The sequence below is a fragment of the Centroberyx gerrardi genome, chromosome 19 (genome assembly GCF_048128805.1).
Source record: "Centroberyx gerrardi isolate f3 chromosome 19, fCenGer3.hap1.cur.20231027, whole genome shotgun sequence".
In the NCBI taxonomy this organism is placed as follows: Eukaryota; Metazoa; Chordata; class Actinopteri; order Beryciformes; family Berycidae; genus Centroberyx; species Centroberyx gerrardi.
Genome location: NC_136015.1, coordinates 7,507,274 through 7,525,356, shown reverse-complemented (window position 1 = coordinate 7,525,356; position 18,083 = coordinate 7,507,274). Strand labels below are relative to the sequence as shown.

At 45.6% G+C, this 18,083-nt stretch overlaps 1 protein-coding gene across 3 annotated transcripts in view; it reads left to right on the top strand.

Annotated features, from left to right (window-relative positions):
- The first annotated feature begins 1,061 nt into the window (after nucleotides 1-1,061).
- Nucleotides 1,062-18,083, top strand: part of LOC139923992 (growth factor receptor-bound protein 10-like) — a 32,122-nt gene continuing 15,100 nt past the window's right edge. Inside the window, exons 1-5 of one of the 3 annotated variants that reach the window (XM_078290370.1) lie at nucleotides 1,062-1,112; nucleotides 4,724-4,817; nucleotides 7,645-7,656; nucleotides 9,457-9,712; nucleotides 10,353-10,476. In XM_078290370.1, the coding sequence (XP_078146496.1) occupies nucleotides 1,062-1,112; nucleotides 4,724-4,817; nucleotides 7,645-7,656; nucleotides 9,457-9,712; nucleotides 10,353-10,476 (537 nt within the window). Of the gene's footprint in view, nucleotides 1,113-4,723; nucleotides 4,818-7,644; nucleotides 7,657-9,456; nucleotides 9,713-10,352; nucleotides 10,481-18,083 lie in introns of all 3 variants that reach the window. The other 2 variants (XM_071914910.2, XM_078290369.1) reach the window with 2 other exon arrangements.

Below are 18,083 nucleotides of genomic sequence, written 5' to 3'. Positions count from 1 at the left end.
TAGTATCAAGAAAATGTCACTTGATTCGAGAACATTGTGCGAAATAAGTTGATTAGCATTAGAAACAACAGTATTTTTTCATGTGTTTTAAGGAAAATACGTTTTTAAGACTCGATACTACACCAAATGACTGATCAAGATGGATATTTATTTGCAGTGTGTGTGTATCTTCTCAGGTTCCAGGACTGAATACAAAATACAAGAAAGTGTCTGAGCCTTTCCAAATACACACACACACACACACACGCACACACACACACGCGCGCGCGCAGACCTTCCCCCGGCTCACTCAAAGTAGATAATGCTGCACAATGCAATGGAAATAGCCGACTCCTATTTCAAGTTCCTTCAGAGAGGGTGCACTCATGTTGAGTCTCTCTCTCTCTCTCTCTCTCTCTCTCTCTCTCTCTCTCTCTCTCTCTCTCTCTCTCTCTCTCTCTCTCTCTCTCTCTCTCTCCTCCCTCCCCCTGCCCCCCATTTGTCTGCAGGTGGTGAGTGGTCATGTGTTACTAGCTTAAGAGAGGGTTTCTTATTTAGTTTTAAGCCCGGGGTTTTGTTTGGGAACTGACTTGTGTGTGTGTGTGTGTGTGTGTGTGTGTGTGTGTGTGTGTGTGTGTGTGTCTTATACAATGGCTGTGTTTACATTGGATTCGGTGTGTGCACGTGTTCATCCGTGCGCGCACATTCACGTTCAGAGAGAGAGGTTTAGGTAGGGATTCTATGTCAAATAGATACCGGTTCCACAGAGTTGCTGCATGGTATTTTGCACTGAATAGAACCCTCACCTGGACTCTTCAGTCTTTTCCGTGAATTGTTTACTTTCCCTCCTCTTTTTTTCCCTCTTTGTTCAGTGTATTTTGTGAATTGTCTTTTTTCTTCTTCTTCGTTCGGTCGATTTTGTGACTTGCCTTTATTTCGTCTTCGTTTGTTTTTGTCTATTGTCTGTTTTCTTTCCTCTTCTTCTTCGCTCAGTGTATTTTGTGCGTTGTCTCCTCCCTGTGCAGGGCTGTGGTGAGACCAGTGGATGTGATTCCCTACAGAGGGAACAGTGAAAGAACACCATGGCCTTAGCGGGATGCCCTGACTACTTCCTACGTCACCCCAACTACCAGGTAAATACCTTTATGTGTTATGTGTGTGTGTGTGTGTGTGTGTGTGTGTGTGCTTGTCAGTGGTGGGGTGTGGCATATTACTTCAGAACTTGTTACTTTTGTTATCACCCCCTCACACTGAAGATGTCAGACTGAAACTGAATTATACAAAAACTATATTCCACCCCCATCCCCCGATTCATGTTCCTCAGAATTAGCCGAACGCGCACACTGAGCTAGCTTAGATGAGAAATGGCCGAAAAGTTGGCTTTCTCTGGGTGAAAGTATTCCCATTATTTTGATTTTATCGAGTAAAAGGATGACATGAATATTGGACAACAATTCTGTTTGGTTTCCTTGATCATTCACGCAGAAAAGCACACGACTTTAAAGGAAGAGATGATGCTATCGCTAATTTGCTAATTTTGGGGGTGTAATGGACGAGTAGGTTAGCGAGTTACTGCTGCCAAGGAGTAATGAGTAAAGTAATGATATTACTTGTAACAAGTAATATAGCACTTTTTTGAGTAATGAGTAACTGCTGCTTGGTGTGTGTGTATGAGTGTACACAAATAGGCTACACACTCCTACAATGGAGATAGAGACTTTTGAGGACCAAATGTCCTCACAAGGATAGGAAGGTTATGAAAATCCTCCAAAGTGAGAACATTTTTTTCAAGGGGCTAATTTAGGGCTAGCACTTGGTTTTAGGGTTAAGATTAGAGTTAGGATTATCTATAGTTAAGGTTAGGCATGTAGCTGAGAGGGTAATGGGTTAGGGAATGAATGTAGTCAATGGGAAGTCCTCACAAGTATAGTAATACAAACCTGCGTGTGTGTGTGTTAACTCTGTGAGTCCACTTGCTTCACAGTGACTGACTCCTGGACTAGCTAGGTGAAATATGGCGCCTCCGCCACAAAGCAGACCCACTTCCACTGTCCAACTCCTGCAGAATGAGTTCTTGGTTTTCTCCGCGCGCATTTTCTCCGCTCCGACCCACCGGTAACCTGAAGAATTTGGCCGAAGAGCGTCGCGGAGGTCTATAAATAGAGCGCAAAACAAACGACAACAATAAGCTCCGGGCTTTGTTGTGCGACGGGCCCTGAAAGCGTGGGATTGTCCCTGTGACGTCCTCCAGGGGCTGGCAGGGCGGTGAGTGACTTCGACTCAGCTGCCTTACTCCTCTTAGCGGAGGTACGAGAATGCAACGCCTGCTAACCCGAACCCTGGGACTGCTGAGCCCCCGTTGAGCTGACATTAAGTTGGATTGGTTCACGTTAGGTTCCTGGAAGGGGTTTTGCACCAGTAACACTGCAGTGAATAGTGAATTGAATCCCCATAGAAAATGACATTCCTCCACCCTGCTCCCAGTTGAGAAAAAAAAGTCGGAGTTTGATAGTTAGAGGGAGAGAAGTGGGTTGCAGCATTGCAGTATGTGTGTGTGTGTGTGTGTGTGTTTGTTATATAAAGCTGGCTAGTTGACATGACACAGCACGGCGCGGCGCACACACATACACACACACCCCATAGAGTCTCTCTCTGGGCAGTGGCTGTAGGTTCAGTGTGTATAGATAAGGAGCAAATGAGCCCTCTTTTCTGCATACTTACATAACGCCATACATAACGCTGAGCATGTTTGGGAATCTGGGCAGCGTTCCAGGGCTGTCTCAGAACAGGAGAAGTGTGTGTGTGTGTGTGTGTGTGTGTGTGTGTCTAAGCGAGAACTTGGATCTTTGCCAGAGATGTCTCAGAGGAGGCCGCCAGCAACTCTCCCTTTCTTTCTCTCTCTCGCTCCCTCTGTATGCGTGTGTGTGTGTGTGTGTGTCGCACAGCACTAAACCACAGTCCAGAGACTAGAAGCTCCTGACTTTAAGCGGTCCGAAGAGTGGAAATGACTGAAATATTTAACGAATCAGTCAGCAAACGCGGTAACAGCCGCCCTGAGCACGTCCTGTTCCCTCCCTGAACGTGGACTACTGTTCCTGCGTTGTTTATGTTCTCTGAGGTCAGAGGTCAGCAGCTGTAAGCAGTGGTTGCCGTGGCGACGGGCACGCTCAGTCTCGTGCTTGTGCTTTCGAGGAAGCGAAGCCTTTGACGCTCTGAGAGAAAGTGTGCTGAAATGCCTAGATTGAGTTGCTGCGGGCTAAACTTAGGCTCCGAGAGAAAGCGGGAGTAGGTGCTGTGAGATTATTATGGGAAGTTTACAGTGAGGTTATTATGGGGAAGATGACCGTAAAATTTGACTCTTTTTACTGCTGCTAATGTTAACGCAGGCGTGCCATTGATAGGAGAAGGGGATTTTCCCTGGGTTTAATGCCAGCTATACATTAGCGCTACAGCCACTGATATCCATTACTAGAAATAGGACACTGTCCTGCCAGCAACTGCATACACAGTGTACACAGTAGTATGTTCAGGAAAAGACTTTATCCCAAGCCACAGACTATATGGCAAAGTAATGATAGCTCTGAAAGAAGATAGATGATAGACAGACAGAGCTGCGCTGTCCAAATACGACAAAGAAAAAAAGTCAATTTCTGCAGACACAGGATCACCTCTGCATTCATTAATCTTTTGTCAGTGTCTGGAGAAAGGTCTTATAACTGTAACGTTGACAAAAAAATAAATAAATGGAGACATTATCCTGCGTGTGTGTGCAGGAATCGTCTTTTTTCCTACGGACGTGGAAGGGAGAGTACTGCCCGCTGTGATGTGCGCGTTGGCTCCTATGTTTCTCATATATGATGAGTAAGACATACAGTATATCACAGGGAGTTTAGTAGGTAAGTGGTTGAAACTCTGCGTGCTGCTATTCAGCTCCAGCTGAGGCCTGCAGACTGCAGACTTCTCTGTCAGCCCACAGGCCCTGCAGCCAAGTTGCCTTCCTTGGAAAGCCTTTGGCTGCTTCTTCTCGGAGCTATAAATCTTACTCTGGGCATTTATGGATGTTTTCGGAGCACCGGGGGGAGCTGTGAGTCTGTGTGTATGTGCATGCATGCACGATGGGACCTCTGGCCGCGAGCAGTTCCTGGAAGCGATGCTTCCGCGTTCTTCTTTTTCCTGGAAAAGTGGAGATTGAAAATTTGTTTGGCTTTTTTTCCCTCCCTCTTTCTCCTCTGCAGCGCTCTTGCCCCGAGGCTGCTTCAAATTAGACAATGTGTGAGGAACTTGGCTGAGTGTGTGTGTGTGTGTGCATGCGTGTGTTTCTAGGCGTGTGAGATAGTGCATATGTGTGCCTGTGCCTGAGCTTGTGTGTTTTTGCAGTAAAAATGATTGATCTGTTTTTTTTACACGCAAATGAAGATCTGTCCCGCGTTGGAGAGTTTGAAGCGGGGAGTGTGTGTGTGTGTGTGTGTGTGTGTGTGTGTGTGTGTGTGTGTGTGTGTGTGTGTGTGAAAGGTCAGGGGGTCACAAAGTCATGGTGTTACAGGGTCAAAGTGTCAGTGGTGTTTGCACTTCAGGCTTGATGTTCCTTGAGAGCAGAGACAAAGCCTACGTGCCGTTTGACCCCCTAAACGTTCTCCTCAGTAAAATATCTCATATGTTAAGTCCGAACATGACCTCATAAAGAATGGCTTTTTAAAATCTTTTTATGTTTGTTTGTTTGTTTGTTTGTTTGTTTTTCTGACAGGAAACAGTGGACCGGAGTTCCTCTCACAGGCCTGAGGAGCTGATTGTTCCAGGCTTTCAGCGCTCGGCCAATCGAAACTCTGCACATCACCACGGTAACTCTCCCGTCCCGTCCCGTCCCGTCCCGTCCCGTCCCGTCCCGTCCCGTCCCGTCCCGTCCCGTCCCGTCCCGTCCCGTCCCGTCCCCTCTCCTCTCCTCTCCTCTCCTGCCAGATCTAAATAGACAGGAATTTACTGCCTTGAAACATGGCCATCAGTCCCCATCCCCTTCATACACTGTAAGCTGCGGACGATATGAGATTTCTAGTGAGATATTCACACTCGCACGCCTTTTTCCAAATCCCCCATACCTTGCTCCGCGGGGTCTTGGCGTATAGCAAAAAACGACTTACTGGCACACTTAATGCTCTTCCTCTCTTCCTAGAAATCAGAAATCCCTTCATCTCCTCCCCCCCCCCCCCCCCCCCCCCCCATCTCCCACATCATCACCCTCCATCTCTGTGGGCTCTGCTCGCCAGATGGAGAGGTTATAGACAAGTGCTTTAGTGGGGTTTTTTGCACTACTCAGCGCTTTTCTACCCTCCCCTTCAGCCCGCGGTCAATGTATTCCCAGAAAACCCCCTCGGCCATCGGTGGCACCTTGGGAATCCTTTTTGGAAAGCGGGCCGCTCGGAGAGGGAGAGGTTGTAAATCCTCCCGACCTCCTTTTTCTTCCTCGGGTGGAGGGGGGGAGGGGGTGGGGGTGGGGGTGGGGTGGGGCTCGGTCTGCTTTGCCTGGTGTCACGCTCGTGTGGGAGTATTGTAAATATGGCTTCACCTGAATGGGGTGAGTGGGCCTGTAGGTCAGCCAGTGCCGGGGGATGGGGGGTTTATGGTAAGTAGGCAGGTGTCTGGGGATGGGGTGGAGTCAGTGTGCAGGTTCAATACGCTAATATAGGCAGTAACACCTCAGAGGATGCAGGACTAACTAGAGTTTTATACAGTCCCACAGCTTTCTATAGACCTGATTCAGTTTATTTGAGTGTGATCTCAGCTCTCTGGCTCCCTATTTAATCAGCTGCCTTCATCTCTTCTATGGAGAATACAGTAAAGTTAGGCTAATGGACTCGCTGGTTAAAGGACAAATCCACCCTAAATTCGTTGTCGAAAGGCATTCTGGGATATGTAGGGAATGTTTATTGTAAAAAAATGTGTCTTGCCATCATAAAGAGGTGCAGCTCTACATATCACCATACGTCACCGTATGGCAGCAGTTCATGTAAACTAAAAGATGAAGAACCCAGAAGTACGTTCTCCTATCGTGCAACAGCGAGTGAATTTAATTTGCATACAAGAAGAGGATTATGGGAGTTGTGTGAAAAATCGCAGCCATGATGTGAAGATTCATAGAGTCAATTTTCACAATAATACAACTTTTTCTTCCTTTTATTAATTAGATACTGTTCAATACAGGACATGATTTATAGAAAATTATTTTTACTGAGCTGCGATGAAGTTTGACAGCGCTCTTGTATAAAAGAGTAAAGTATTATTGAACAAGACATACAGTACATGTCTTCCTTAGTAGTATGTAGAATGTCTCCATTATATTATGGGTGGCTATAATAGGTTCCGGTATCGCCGCCCCCCCATCTACGACCAGCGGAAGCTTCCCTGATGATATGTATAATAAACCTGCTGATGACTCCGGTGAAAAAGCGTCAGTCAGAGTCAAAGTCATCCAGCTAGTGTTTCATTCTGACTCTGCACTACAGAGAAACATCACATCAACCTCACTGACAGACACTCTGTATATTTAGACCCTGCCTGGCTCAGGTTACCTGCCCTTCCCTTACCCTAGCCCTGTCTTTTTGACGACCTGATGACATGTGTTGATACTTACCACCATGTTTGCTGCATGTAGAAGTCAACCAATACACTTACCAGATAAAAAAACAAAACCATTAACCTTTAGGACTAGGCATGCATGCTCTTCTCCAGCATCGCCGTGCTTCATGTTCATACAGTTACACACACTCACATCTGGGAGCTGCCCAGTAAAACCACAGTCTTCCACTGCTGGTCGCTGACAGCTGGGGGGTTAAGTGTCTTGTTGGGGAGCTGAGTGCTTTGCACCTCAATAATTGTTGTTGAGGGAGAAGAGAGCATTACTCATTCACTTTCCCCAACCACGTTTACCCAGCCGGTCTAGGGATTGAAACCAGCAACCCTCCAGTCACAAACCTTCACTTCACTTTATTGTCCACGAGAGAAAATCTGCTTGGAGCGTGGCACATTAAAAACACACTGACAACGCAGATACAACTCAAACGCAAAAAAATCAATCTCAATCCAATTAAAAAGGATAAATGGTGGCTGATACAGTGGATGTGCAAAATGAGAGTAAAGGGATATTTGTGCAAAAGTGCAAATTTTTATACCAAGTAAAAATTACGCATATTTATTGCATATGGAATCATTTGTATGTGTTGCACTTTGCCCTTGGGAGCCTGAACCTCCGGCCCTCTTCTGTAACCTCTGGGCTACCGTTGATGATTAAAGGTTGTTGTGGCCAGGGAGGGACTGGGCTCATTCTGTGTATTCTGGGATCTTACAGGAATGAACTGAGCTGGCTATGGTTGTATGGTAGGTTTTATAGTCAAACGCTGGCCAGAGCAGTCCTCTGCTGCAGCTGAGTGTCTACACAAAGACACTGTTAGTAGAGCAGTGGACAGAGAAGATATTTTCATGGTGCTGTATGTCCTCTGGCTTCCCCGCCTGAAGCTGACAGCTCAGTGGAGGCCAAGCCAGGAACTGGAGGAGGGAGAGGAATGCCAATGCTACCATCATTATCCTCTTAAAGCTGCACTAGGCAAGATTTTTATGTAAAAATACCGCCGTCCTATCAGCCTAAATCATCATCATCATTGAGATGACCGTCAGGTATGAACACTGGTGGGAAATCTTCTCCTAAACAGCAGCGAGTGAGCGCTCCCTCCAGAGAAAACTGGACCACCTCAACCTCCACCAGACACTAAGATGTAGACATTTAGGTTTGAATGTGTTTTTCCTACCTTCCAGGCAGCCATTTGTTTCCATTCATTTCAGTGCGGTACGCAAATCAACTTGCAGAGACTTGCTTGAGATGGTGAACATCCCGCCCGGGTTTATTTTTGTCAAAGTCACCTTATCGTTGCGTGGTAATTACATTCACTGACCTACTGTATTTTTGGCCTACGTACCTACAGTCATTTGGATTTGGACTTCCTCAAAGGCGCGGTGCAGCTCCAATACTAAAACATGCAAAAACAGCGGTGTGGTCCTACTCCTTCTCTTTCTTTCTTCTCTTTGTTCTTTCAGTGTCCTCATCTGCTCCCCTGTTCTTCCCGCCTGTTTGCCACCCCTGTCCCACTCATGAACCCAGGCATCACATGACCCAATGTCCCAGACTGTCCTTTCTGTGTATGTGTGTGTGTGTGTGTCACGCTTACCTCTTTGTGATCCGAGATCAGACGGGCCGACCCTTGCTGTGTTTGGTACGGCCCCTTTGTAGTCCCGAAGTTTATTATCTGTGTGTGTGTGTGTGTGTGTGTGTGTACATACATGTGCTGTGTTTTTTCGACTTCTCCTTTATTTGTGTATGTAATTGCATGCACATGGTCCTCAACACCACATAGCCTGCATGGTGTCCCAGGCTGTTCCGTCCGTGTGTGTGTGTGGAAGAGGGGGTGGAGGGGGGTGCGTGTATTTTGATGCCCTACTTTTTCCTGATCATTTGGCCACCATGTACCATGTACAGGCTGGTGAGCGTTCCCCGAGCGCTGTAGTTTCTCCCTGCAGGAATGTCAGGAATTCTGTGTGGTGTTGGGGTGGGACGCACATAGGACCAAAGGGCCTTGGACACACACACACACACACGCCGACATACTCTACTTGTGAGGACATTCAGCTGTGTTATATGTATTCCTACTAAATGCCTAGCCCTTATCCCAACCTTAGCCCAACCCTCATTCTGACCATAACCCCAACCCTTCACCCTAAAATGGGCCCATTCCACAATAAGGGCTGACATCCACTTGCATAGTGTTTACCTCATCTCTCTCTAACTGTGAGGACATTGGATCGCAGTGCTTGAAAACGCGCATGGACGCACGCAACCAAGACACAAAACCTGAGGCCAGGCCAGGAATGTAGAAATCAGGATTAGCAGACTTCATAGGTCTAGTTGGTCTAGTTTCCCCGTCCCTTCATTAATCCCTTCATATCATCAGCTGTGAAGACTGCCAAGGGGAAACACGAACAAATGCATAATCATTCCGGATCTCCTGTAGCTGTAATGATGTTTTATTCGTCACAAAACTTGGCTGCTACGATTATCTTAATGAGACTAGACTGATTGAATTAGGTTTTATCTCATTAGTTATGTTTCATTGATTTGCAAAGAGAATTACTACACAGAGAGCGCTGCCACAGTCTTTATAGGATCACTGTTTTATGGCCATCAGCTGGTTTTAGAGGGTTTTATATTTGTAAATGTAAGCCATTGTTTATCAGTTGTTTTTGCAGAGTAATCTTTCCCATACTACTGTTCTCTGAGGCGACACCTAGTGGGTATCTGCAGCCTTGCAACTTGGTAAACTCTCTCTCTCTCTCTCTCTCTCTCTCTCTCTTCTCTCTCTCTCTCTCTCTCTCTCTCTCTCTCTCTCTCTCTCTCTCTCTCATCTCTCTCTCTCTCTCTCTCTCTCTCTCTCTCAGACGATGATGTGGATCTGGAGCAGCTGGTGAACGAGATGAACTCCTCCATGGAGAGCGTGTACTCGACGCAGGCCGACACGGCGCTGCTCCTGCACAACGGCCACGTGCACGCTCCCCACCACCACCACGTGCACGCCGCCCACCCCGGGCGCGGGGGCGGCCAGGCCCACCAGCGTGCCGCCCCGCCCCTGCCCCCCTCCTCACCCTCCGGGGAGCGGCTGCGGCGCTCTCAGCCCATGCACATCCAGGCCGTCAGGTACACCACACAGACAGGATATGATGTAACTATCCCTGTTTTGGGTGAGCGCCTATTACGGGTCTTGTGATTCTGTCACAGCCGTCGATTCACTAAACCTCTGAGTTATGGCAAAGTCCCTGCAGCTAATATCAGTTACAACCAAAACTTCAAAAAACCGGCTTATATGGACTAAATATCTGGGGACAAAGTGGAGCAATGACCCCTGACTTACAGGACATTATGATTAGATAACATGAAACTTTATTGATCCCTGTGGAGAAATTAGTCATATTAGGTTGTTGCAGCAGCAAAAGCAAGTTATTATTTGGTCAGTGTAATAATAAATTATAATAAGCTTAGAGAGAACATTGATACTGAATACTTCCCTGATGTGACTGTTTTTTAAGAGATATGGCTTCCAAATAAATTTATGGCAATTTTTGCTTGACCTTGGCTGTCCATGATAATGATCAAAAGCTACAGTCAAATTTGGACTCAGGCTAATGCATGGCAAGTGCCATACCTTTCCATACCCAAATGATGCCCAGCACATTGTGTTGAACTATATACACTACTGTTGGATTCTTGAACTGTACAGCTGTGAGATATTGACATACTGTACGTGTGTGTGTGTGTGTGTGTGTGTCTCCCTCTGCAGGCGTCTGCAGGAAGAGCAGCAGCTGCGTCCGTCCTCCCTGCCTGCCATCCCCAACCCCTTCCCTGAGCTCTGCAGCCCAGCAGGCTCCCCCATCCTCAGCCCCATCCAGACCTCCGACAACTACGTGAGTACACCTGCACCGCCTCATCTGCACTAATACACGCACACACACTCACACACTTAGATGCACCTGATCAGACAATACGTGTGCAGCTATTTATTGTGACCATTCTTCATTTGTTTTTTCCTCTACCAATACTGATTGCAACCACATTTTACAACATTTTACATCGTCTATTCGCTTTCTAACTTTGTTTTAAAAAGTGCAAAACATGGGCAAGTCAGTACATGACAGCACATGCTGCAACATGTAAACAAAGGCACATGGCTACACTGAAATATATTGAAGTTGTCATTTTATCAGTTAAAATACCTGATACAAATAAGTTCCATTTACTGGTCGATACCGATATGGGCGTCATAGATTTTGGATTTCTCATTGTGTTGGTTGTCCTTTACTTGAACTGTGTCGCGAGTGTGTGTGTGTGTGTGTGTGTGTGTGTGTGTGTGTGTGTTGAAACCAGCTGACTGGCCTGTTATGCTCTGGTCAGGGCAGCATGTGTTGACTTTGGCTGCGGACAGCCTTTCCTTCCATTACACAACAGCTCGCCCTGGGTTATCTGTGTGTTATTGTGGAAGTGTGGTTATCAATCTCACGAACACACACACACACACACACACACACACACACACAGAGCGACGGAGATGTGTTGTTGTGGAAGGAGGTGAGCGGTGGTTCCAGGATGCTGATGACAGAGTGTGTGGAGGGCAGACTTCCGTGGTTGAACTGGGAATATGGCTCTGGGAAGGTCTGCAGGTCGGATCTCTCTGAACCCTTTGAATCCGTCTGCTGGCTCTGGCAAGACAGACACTCGTTTCCCGTTCACACGCTTCCACGCCGGCTCTGAGCGTCACAGCGTGTGTGTGTGTGTGCGTGTTATAGTCTAGCCTTTCCTTCCCCCGGCAGAGCCTCCTATCCCAGGAATGTTCTGTCCTTGTCAGAGAAGTTCTCAGGATGCCCACCCTGAACAATAAAAGTTATTTTAGATGCCCTCTCTTTCTCTCCCTCTCAACACACACACACACACACACACACACACCTGATTAGACAAACCACCATTTATGCATTTCCTTGACATCATCTCACAAGGTCCAGAGTCAGACAGCAACTTTGCAATTTGCACAAGGGATCTTTTTTTGTTTGTGTGTGTGTGTGTGTGTGTGTGTGTTTGAGTCTGTCTGTGAGAGTTGACTGGAGGTTGCATCATGTCTCTTTTCCAGAACATCTGTATCTCGTCCTCAGTTTTTAGTTCATCTGTCTATTGTCTGTCAGTCTGGAGGCTTGTCTGACTAGCAAATGAGCAGCTACTGCTTTTTATAGGCTTGAAGCAGCTTTATTTAACAGTAATCAGTGTATTTCTGCGGTCTTCACCACAGTTTGGATAATAAAATAAAATTGCATTCTAACATCAATAAACCATTACCACATTCATTTTGAGACGTTAGTATAATTACCGTAAACAATTGAGACCGTCACAGAGAAGATTGGCAGCCTTTACCGGCCTCTACACTGCATTTTACATTGTACCACCAGGTCAGATTTGGTGGGAAATCTGCCAAATTGCTTTATGGCACAAAGGGATATCACTTTACGGCACAAAACGGGTAGAGAGTGCTGTTTTTCCAGCGCAAACAGAGCTAAACAGCACAAACAGAGCTTTCAGAGTTTCTCCCTCGATGGCAGATGGTGGAACCGGTGAAAGGCTGATGGAAAAATCACTTCCAACATGTTTATCCTCTGCAGTAAAGTCAAAAAGAAAAGCCCGAAGAAGCAGAGAAAGTAAAGAGAGAGTGTGATGAATTTGTAATCGGAGGCAACAGGGTTTATGGGAAATGTGGTCTTGATTTGAGGAACACTAGCACTAATAAATCCACTGTGAGATCGAGGCTACCAATCGTCTCCACCATGGTCCCATTTGTTTATGGCAGCTATACCAAGGTATCTCAATTAGTTTGACAATGATACTGTATATTGATGTTTAAAAATGCTACATGTCGACCCTTTAATCTAGCTAGTAGCTACATCACAAACAAAACCAAACCAGCACCAGCATTAACTGGCCTCCTCCTTCAGTGAGGGATTGCATCTCGAGCCTCCAACTGTGGATGCGTGTCGACTTAAGATGCACTTGTAATACGCTGTAATGCTTAACATGAACCTTGGCCAGTCTACGGCTGATTAAATGAAACCTTTAGCAGTCAAATCAGCGGAGATCAGCACCATCAGCAGTTAGACCGGCCATGTCGTAGCATTTAACTCCAGACCTCAGTGCCTCCCTCGGCATGCTATGTTGTGTAATGTCTTTCATGAGCTAAAAGAATGGCTGGGCTGGGTTGAGGTTGTGCATGGTTTGAAGATTCAGTGTGTGTGTGTGTGTGTGTGTGTGTGTGTGTGTGTGGGGTGTGGGCGGCGGTTGTTTGCGGGTTGGTGGGGTTATGTAGCATGAGGAGGGTTTTGGTCAAATGCATTGAGGATGGCTTACACAACAATGCAGACAAGACTCTCAGACGTACCTTGCAGTGGTCTAGAGACGCATAGTTGCATAGTATTTGTGTTGGCATGGCTTTATCATAGACTAGACAGGATCTCTCTCTCTCTGTCTCTCTCTCTCTCTTGCTCTCTCTCTCTCTCTCTCTCTCTCTCTCTCTCTCTCTCTCTCTCTCTCTCTCTCTCTCTCTCTCTCCAGCTGTTGGACTGGAATCTGAACATTCTTCACTGAGCTACAGTCTTTTCTCATAGCTCTGATTCACAGGCGTACACGGAGAGTGAGCCAGTAAAATTTTGTACGTGTGTGTGTGTGTGCGCATGACAGCTTTATGGTCTGCATGGCCTTAGATAACATAAATGGATTTGTCCTCAGGCTATCATGAACAGATAACATTAAGCTGCGTCTAGATCAGATTTTAGAAGCAAATGAGGGGAATATCCATCTGTGCAGCCTCAGTTAACCCTGCGCCGGGTTCCGCTGGCCGCTAAGACGCTGAGCTAATTCAGTAGTCTGACTGTAGTTAACACTGAACTCTGATAATGGCCGTTTCCCACGCAAGTTGCGGTAAGGCTAGTCTTACACCATACAATTCAGTCATCATACCACGGCTTATAAAAGGCTTTAGTCAGGCCCCCGGGGATAGGTGTCCTCTCCACTGCCTGTCATCACTGGCGGGATGGGTTTGCTTTGGCATTGGAACTCTGGCTGTAACGCAATTCCTGCTTTTATTTGCGGCCAGGGACACTGCATTAGGAACATCAGGGGCGGCCTAACGGTTAGAGAGACGATCCTTCAACCAAAGGAGCCCGGTTCAAGCCCTACATTTTGGCAAGAGTCCTCCCTGCTGAAGTGTCCTTGACCAAGACGCTGAATCCCTACCAGCTCCAGGAGTGCTGTTCTGTAGCTGAGCCTGACCTCTGACCTCCCTGTGTAGTGGGGTCAACAGAAAGGAGTATTTCAATAAAGACGGGATTTGCAAGTCCATGTTCTCATGGTCGACTATTCAGTGCATGGTCTAAACGATTATCTGAATATTTGGTGCGTGCCAAAACGTACAAAGGCTAAAGCAGATTATGGACAAAATTAATCATGTCACTTTCTGCTCTGGGTTGCATATTTTTGGCAAAAATGTTGGCAGTGATGGCAGAGATTCTCTCAGTTCGACTTCTGTCACACTTCCCAGGAGTTTGCACAAATGTTGTCATGCTAGTTTGGCTTGGTACATCTTCTTCGCTTGTAGGTTTAGTTTGATGCTTTTTGAGATGATTTAGCATTGTTGTCATGACAACAATGCAACGACTTTGTTCCACTTACCTTACGGTGAACAAGATTGCTCTTTACTTTCTCTAAGTTTGTTCACTCTGGGCTTTTGTGTGGCTTTGAAGGCAACTGAAACTGAACTGAAAGCAGCTAGCTGGGGATGAGTACAAAACAATGCTAGAGATGCCTTCTAGTGGCTGGTCTTTGCCATAGCATAGTTAGTCATTTTAATGGTGTATCTCAGTATTGAAAAAAAACATGTTGCATATTAACAAAAGTTGAACATTGATCCCCCACAAACAAATATTCAAATATTTCGTTTTATGACTCAGCCCAACAATATAATATGACATTATGGCTATTTATCAGTTATTTACAATGTCATAAGATTCAATACTAAATTCAATTCTAAAGCTTGAGTCACACACACTCTCTGTGTGTGTGTGACCCCCCCCCCCCCCCCCCACCACCACCACCTTTCTCTGTGGTCAGCTGATGCACCTCTGCACGCAATGGTCTGCTGACCTACTGCAATCAGATCAGGTGCTGTGTGCATGTGTGTGTGTGTGAAGATGGCAGTAAAGACCTGTTCAACAGGATCAGCTTATACTGACGTGCATATGTACTTAACACAGTGTTGAATCACCTATAGAATAAATTAAATTCTAGGCCACTGCAGTTTCCAACCCAGATCAGTATATGTGTCATGGAGAGATTAATCCCTCGGCTGGGTATATTAACAAAGTTAGAACCATGAGTCTCTGAGTAAATGTCTTAGGAAGAGAAGTGTGTGTGTGTGTGTGTGTGTGTGTGTGTGTGTGTGTGTGTGTGTGTGTGTGTGTGTGTGTGTGTGTGTGTCTTATGAAGGTTTGCATGTGTCTTTCGAGTGCAGAGCAGTAAATCTGTTTTGCATGCCGTCTTAACGCGATGACCTAACTTTTCATTTCTCAAAGCAATTACACACACGTATGCTTTTTCTCTCCACACACTCAATAACATTAAGTTCAGACTTATCCAATAAAGTTGGGTGGTTTGTTTGGGGCATTTGCATCAGTTTTTGCATAAAATACTCATGTTTCTGCGAGTGTGTCATATAAGTATACTTTGCCTAAGATGTTTGTGTCTTTTTGTTTTGCATACGGTTTGTTACATCTGTGGCCTTATAATTGCATTCACTCATTCATTTTCTGGAGAACTGAGATCCAATAATGATGAAAACACAGATCAGTTTAAACAAATGGTAAGATGCCTCATTTTTACAGGGTCATACAAATGCATACTGGGGCTTTAACACCCCCTCCCTACAGTAGAAGTCCCTCTGATCTTTCCCTCTTCCTCCCTTTATTTCTCCAATTCAGTGAGAGAAATGAGCCTGTTTTGTCCTGCCAGTATTCTGAACCTTGCCAAAATGGAGTCAGTGCAACTCTCTTCTTTCAACAGTATCATCTTTTAAGTATCAACTTTTATTTAACAAGCCGTTTCTTTGTCGTCACTCGCTACCTTCCGTCCCTTTCTCTCCCTGTCTGTCTGCTGTCTCCTCTCACACAGCTCCGCCACAGCGCAGTGTCTCTGCCAGGAACATGGAACGATTGGCTGTGCTGCACTAAGTCATTTGCATAAATGCATGCGATTGGACAAGGCGCTGCAGTGGGAGGACAGATGAAACGGGTTCGGCTTGCGTCCACGAATTAAGGGGCGGGGCGGGGTGGGGCGGGGCGGGGCGGGGCGGGGCGCGGCGCGGCGGGGCGGGGCGGGGCATTTGTTTATTGACAGGGACAATTGAATGAAAGGTGCCAATAGCGCCATCAGCTGGACAAATTGTGTATTGTGCCAAGCTGTCCGAAAATGCTACAGGTGTTTATCACTCTTTTCTGCTATTATTTTGAAGAATTTTATCTGTGCCTCATCAGTGGAACTTTTGCCGATACTGATATCTGTGAATGGCCAATATCGGCCGATAATGTCGGCTCGCCGATTAATCGGTCAGGCCCTAATAGACATGCCACACTACTGATCAAGCCATTTCTGAAACATCCGCTTGAATTGTCTCAAGGATAGTAGAATTTTTAAAACTGACCTCTTCAACTATCTATTTCCTCTACGCTCACTCCTTCAGCGCGTCCCAACAGTGACCCCCAGCTGGAGAACAGAGATGAACTGTGATCAGCTGATGTTAACATGTGTCATCCATGCTAGTGATGATCAAAGTCTTCCTTTGAGGTCATTTTCTCCCAGTCTGGGAGCCACAGGTCCTGTAGCTGCCAGCATTATGATAGCCAGCTGCGCCACTGATCGAGCCAATTCAAATTATGCTCTTCAAATGGACAAAAGATAGTATTTTCTAGAGGAGCGAGTGCACAGACCTCTTCAACTCTGTTATGCGTGCTTCATCACACATGAGCAGTGTTATCTGACCGAACTATACATCAGACATCCATTGTGCCTTACGTTTGAGGACGGAGAGCTTTGTGTTTCTTGTTCAGACAGATTAGATGAGGGGTAATAATATGTGGATGGGATCTTTGCAGGGAAAAAATACATAAACTATTCTGCCAAATCCACTTCAGTTTTTTTTTCAGTTTTTATATAAATCATTAAATTACATTCTGCGGTGAGATTCCTTAATATGGAGTCTATTCAAGCCTTGTGTGTAAACAGCCATCTCATTCAATCCAGTCCAACCTCCAGCAGATATTTACACTTGAAGGGATTCCTAGAACTGACTGGTAGCTGTCCATCAGTCAGTGGCATTCTGTCTGACTGTGTGCACATGTATCCATGTATGTGTGTGTGATGGTGCCGTGTCAGTGTTAGGTCATGGGGGTGGGGGTGGGGGTGGGGGGGGGTTGAGGAGGTGAGCCACTGAGCGAGGCTTTGTGGTGGCGCTCCAGTGGGGTGAAATTGAGTTTGGCCTGTCTGCAGAGCTAATGATCTCTGTCTGGCCTGCTGCAACCCAACCAGACACTCACAGACATGCAAGAAGCCTGATGCTGTAGCGGTGCAGGATGGGAAATTACCACCAACCAGCAGTCAAATGCTGCTGTTAGTTGTGGGTGTTAGTAAGTTAGTCTGCTCTAGCAGCCACTTTAGCAGGAACCAGCCATCATTTGGAGGTGTCTAACAACTGGTATTGTAATAACTACTGGATAAAGTAATAATTGGTCAAAACGCAACCAAATGTCCCTCTAAATGGGTTGAAAATGCATTAAAAACTGTCAAAGTGATAAACTGCCAGTTAATGTAATAACTTAAGTCTTTAGACTGATATTGTAATAATTACAAATAAATAATTCTATTAGAAATGTTACACCCTTGATAATAGAATAATTTAATGTAATGATAATGAAAATCATCCATGTGGTGCTCCATGCTAACATTTTAGCATACACAATGTTGAGTGATTGTAGGCGACTAGCATTATCTCAAAAGTGAAAAAATAAGACCTCGTGTCAGCTCTAAAGCTAAATGGTAAGTCATCTTGAATGATACGCAGCTAAGTCTGGTAGTTTTGTGGAGGAGTTTGCTAAAAGTTATACAAAATAAAATATAAATTGGTGTGAAATACACACATAAATAACATACTGTTTTGATCTACCAGGGACTTTAAATAATGCTAGTCGCCTACTATCACTTAACACAGTGTATGCTAAACTGTTAGCATGTAGCACCAGAGTGAATGATCCACCAGGAACACATGGATGATTTTGATTTCTATGTTTTCGTCACTCGTCAGGTAAGCTAACCAAAGCTATAAAATAGTGAAAACATACTAAAATTCACTAGTTATAGGCCAATTCATAATCAGTACATAAAAAAAGTATGGCTTTAAGCATAGACTGCTAGCTTAAAAACAGTTGTGAGT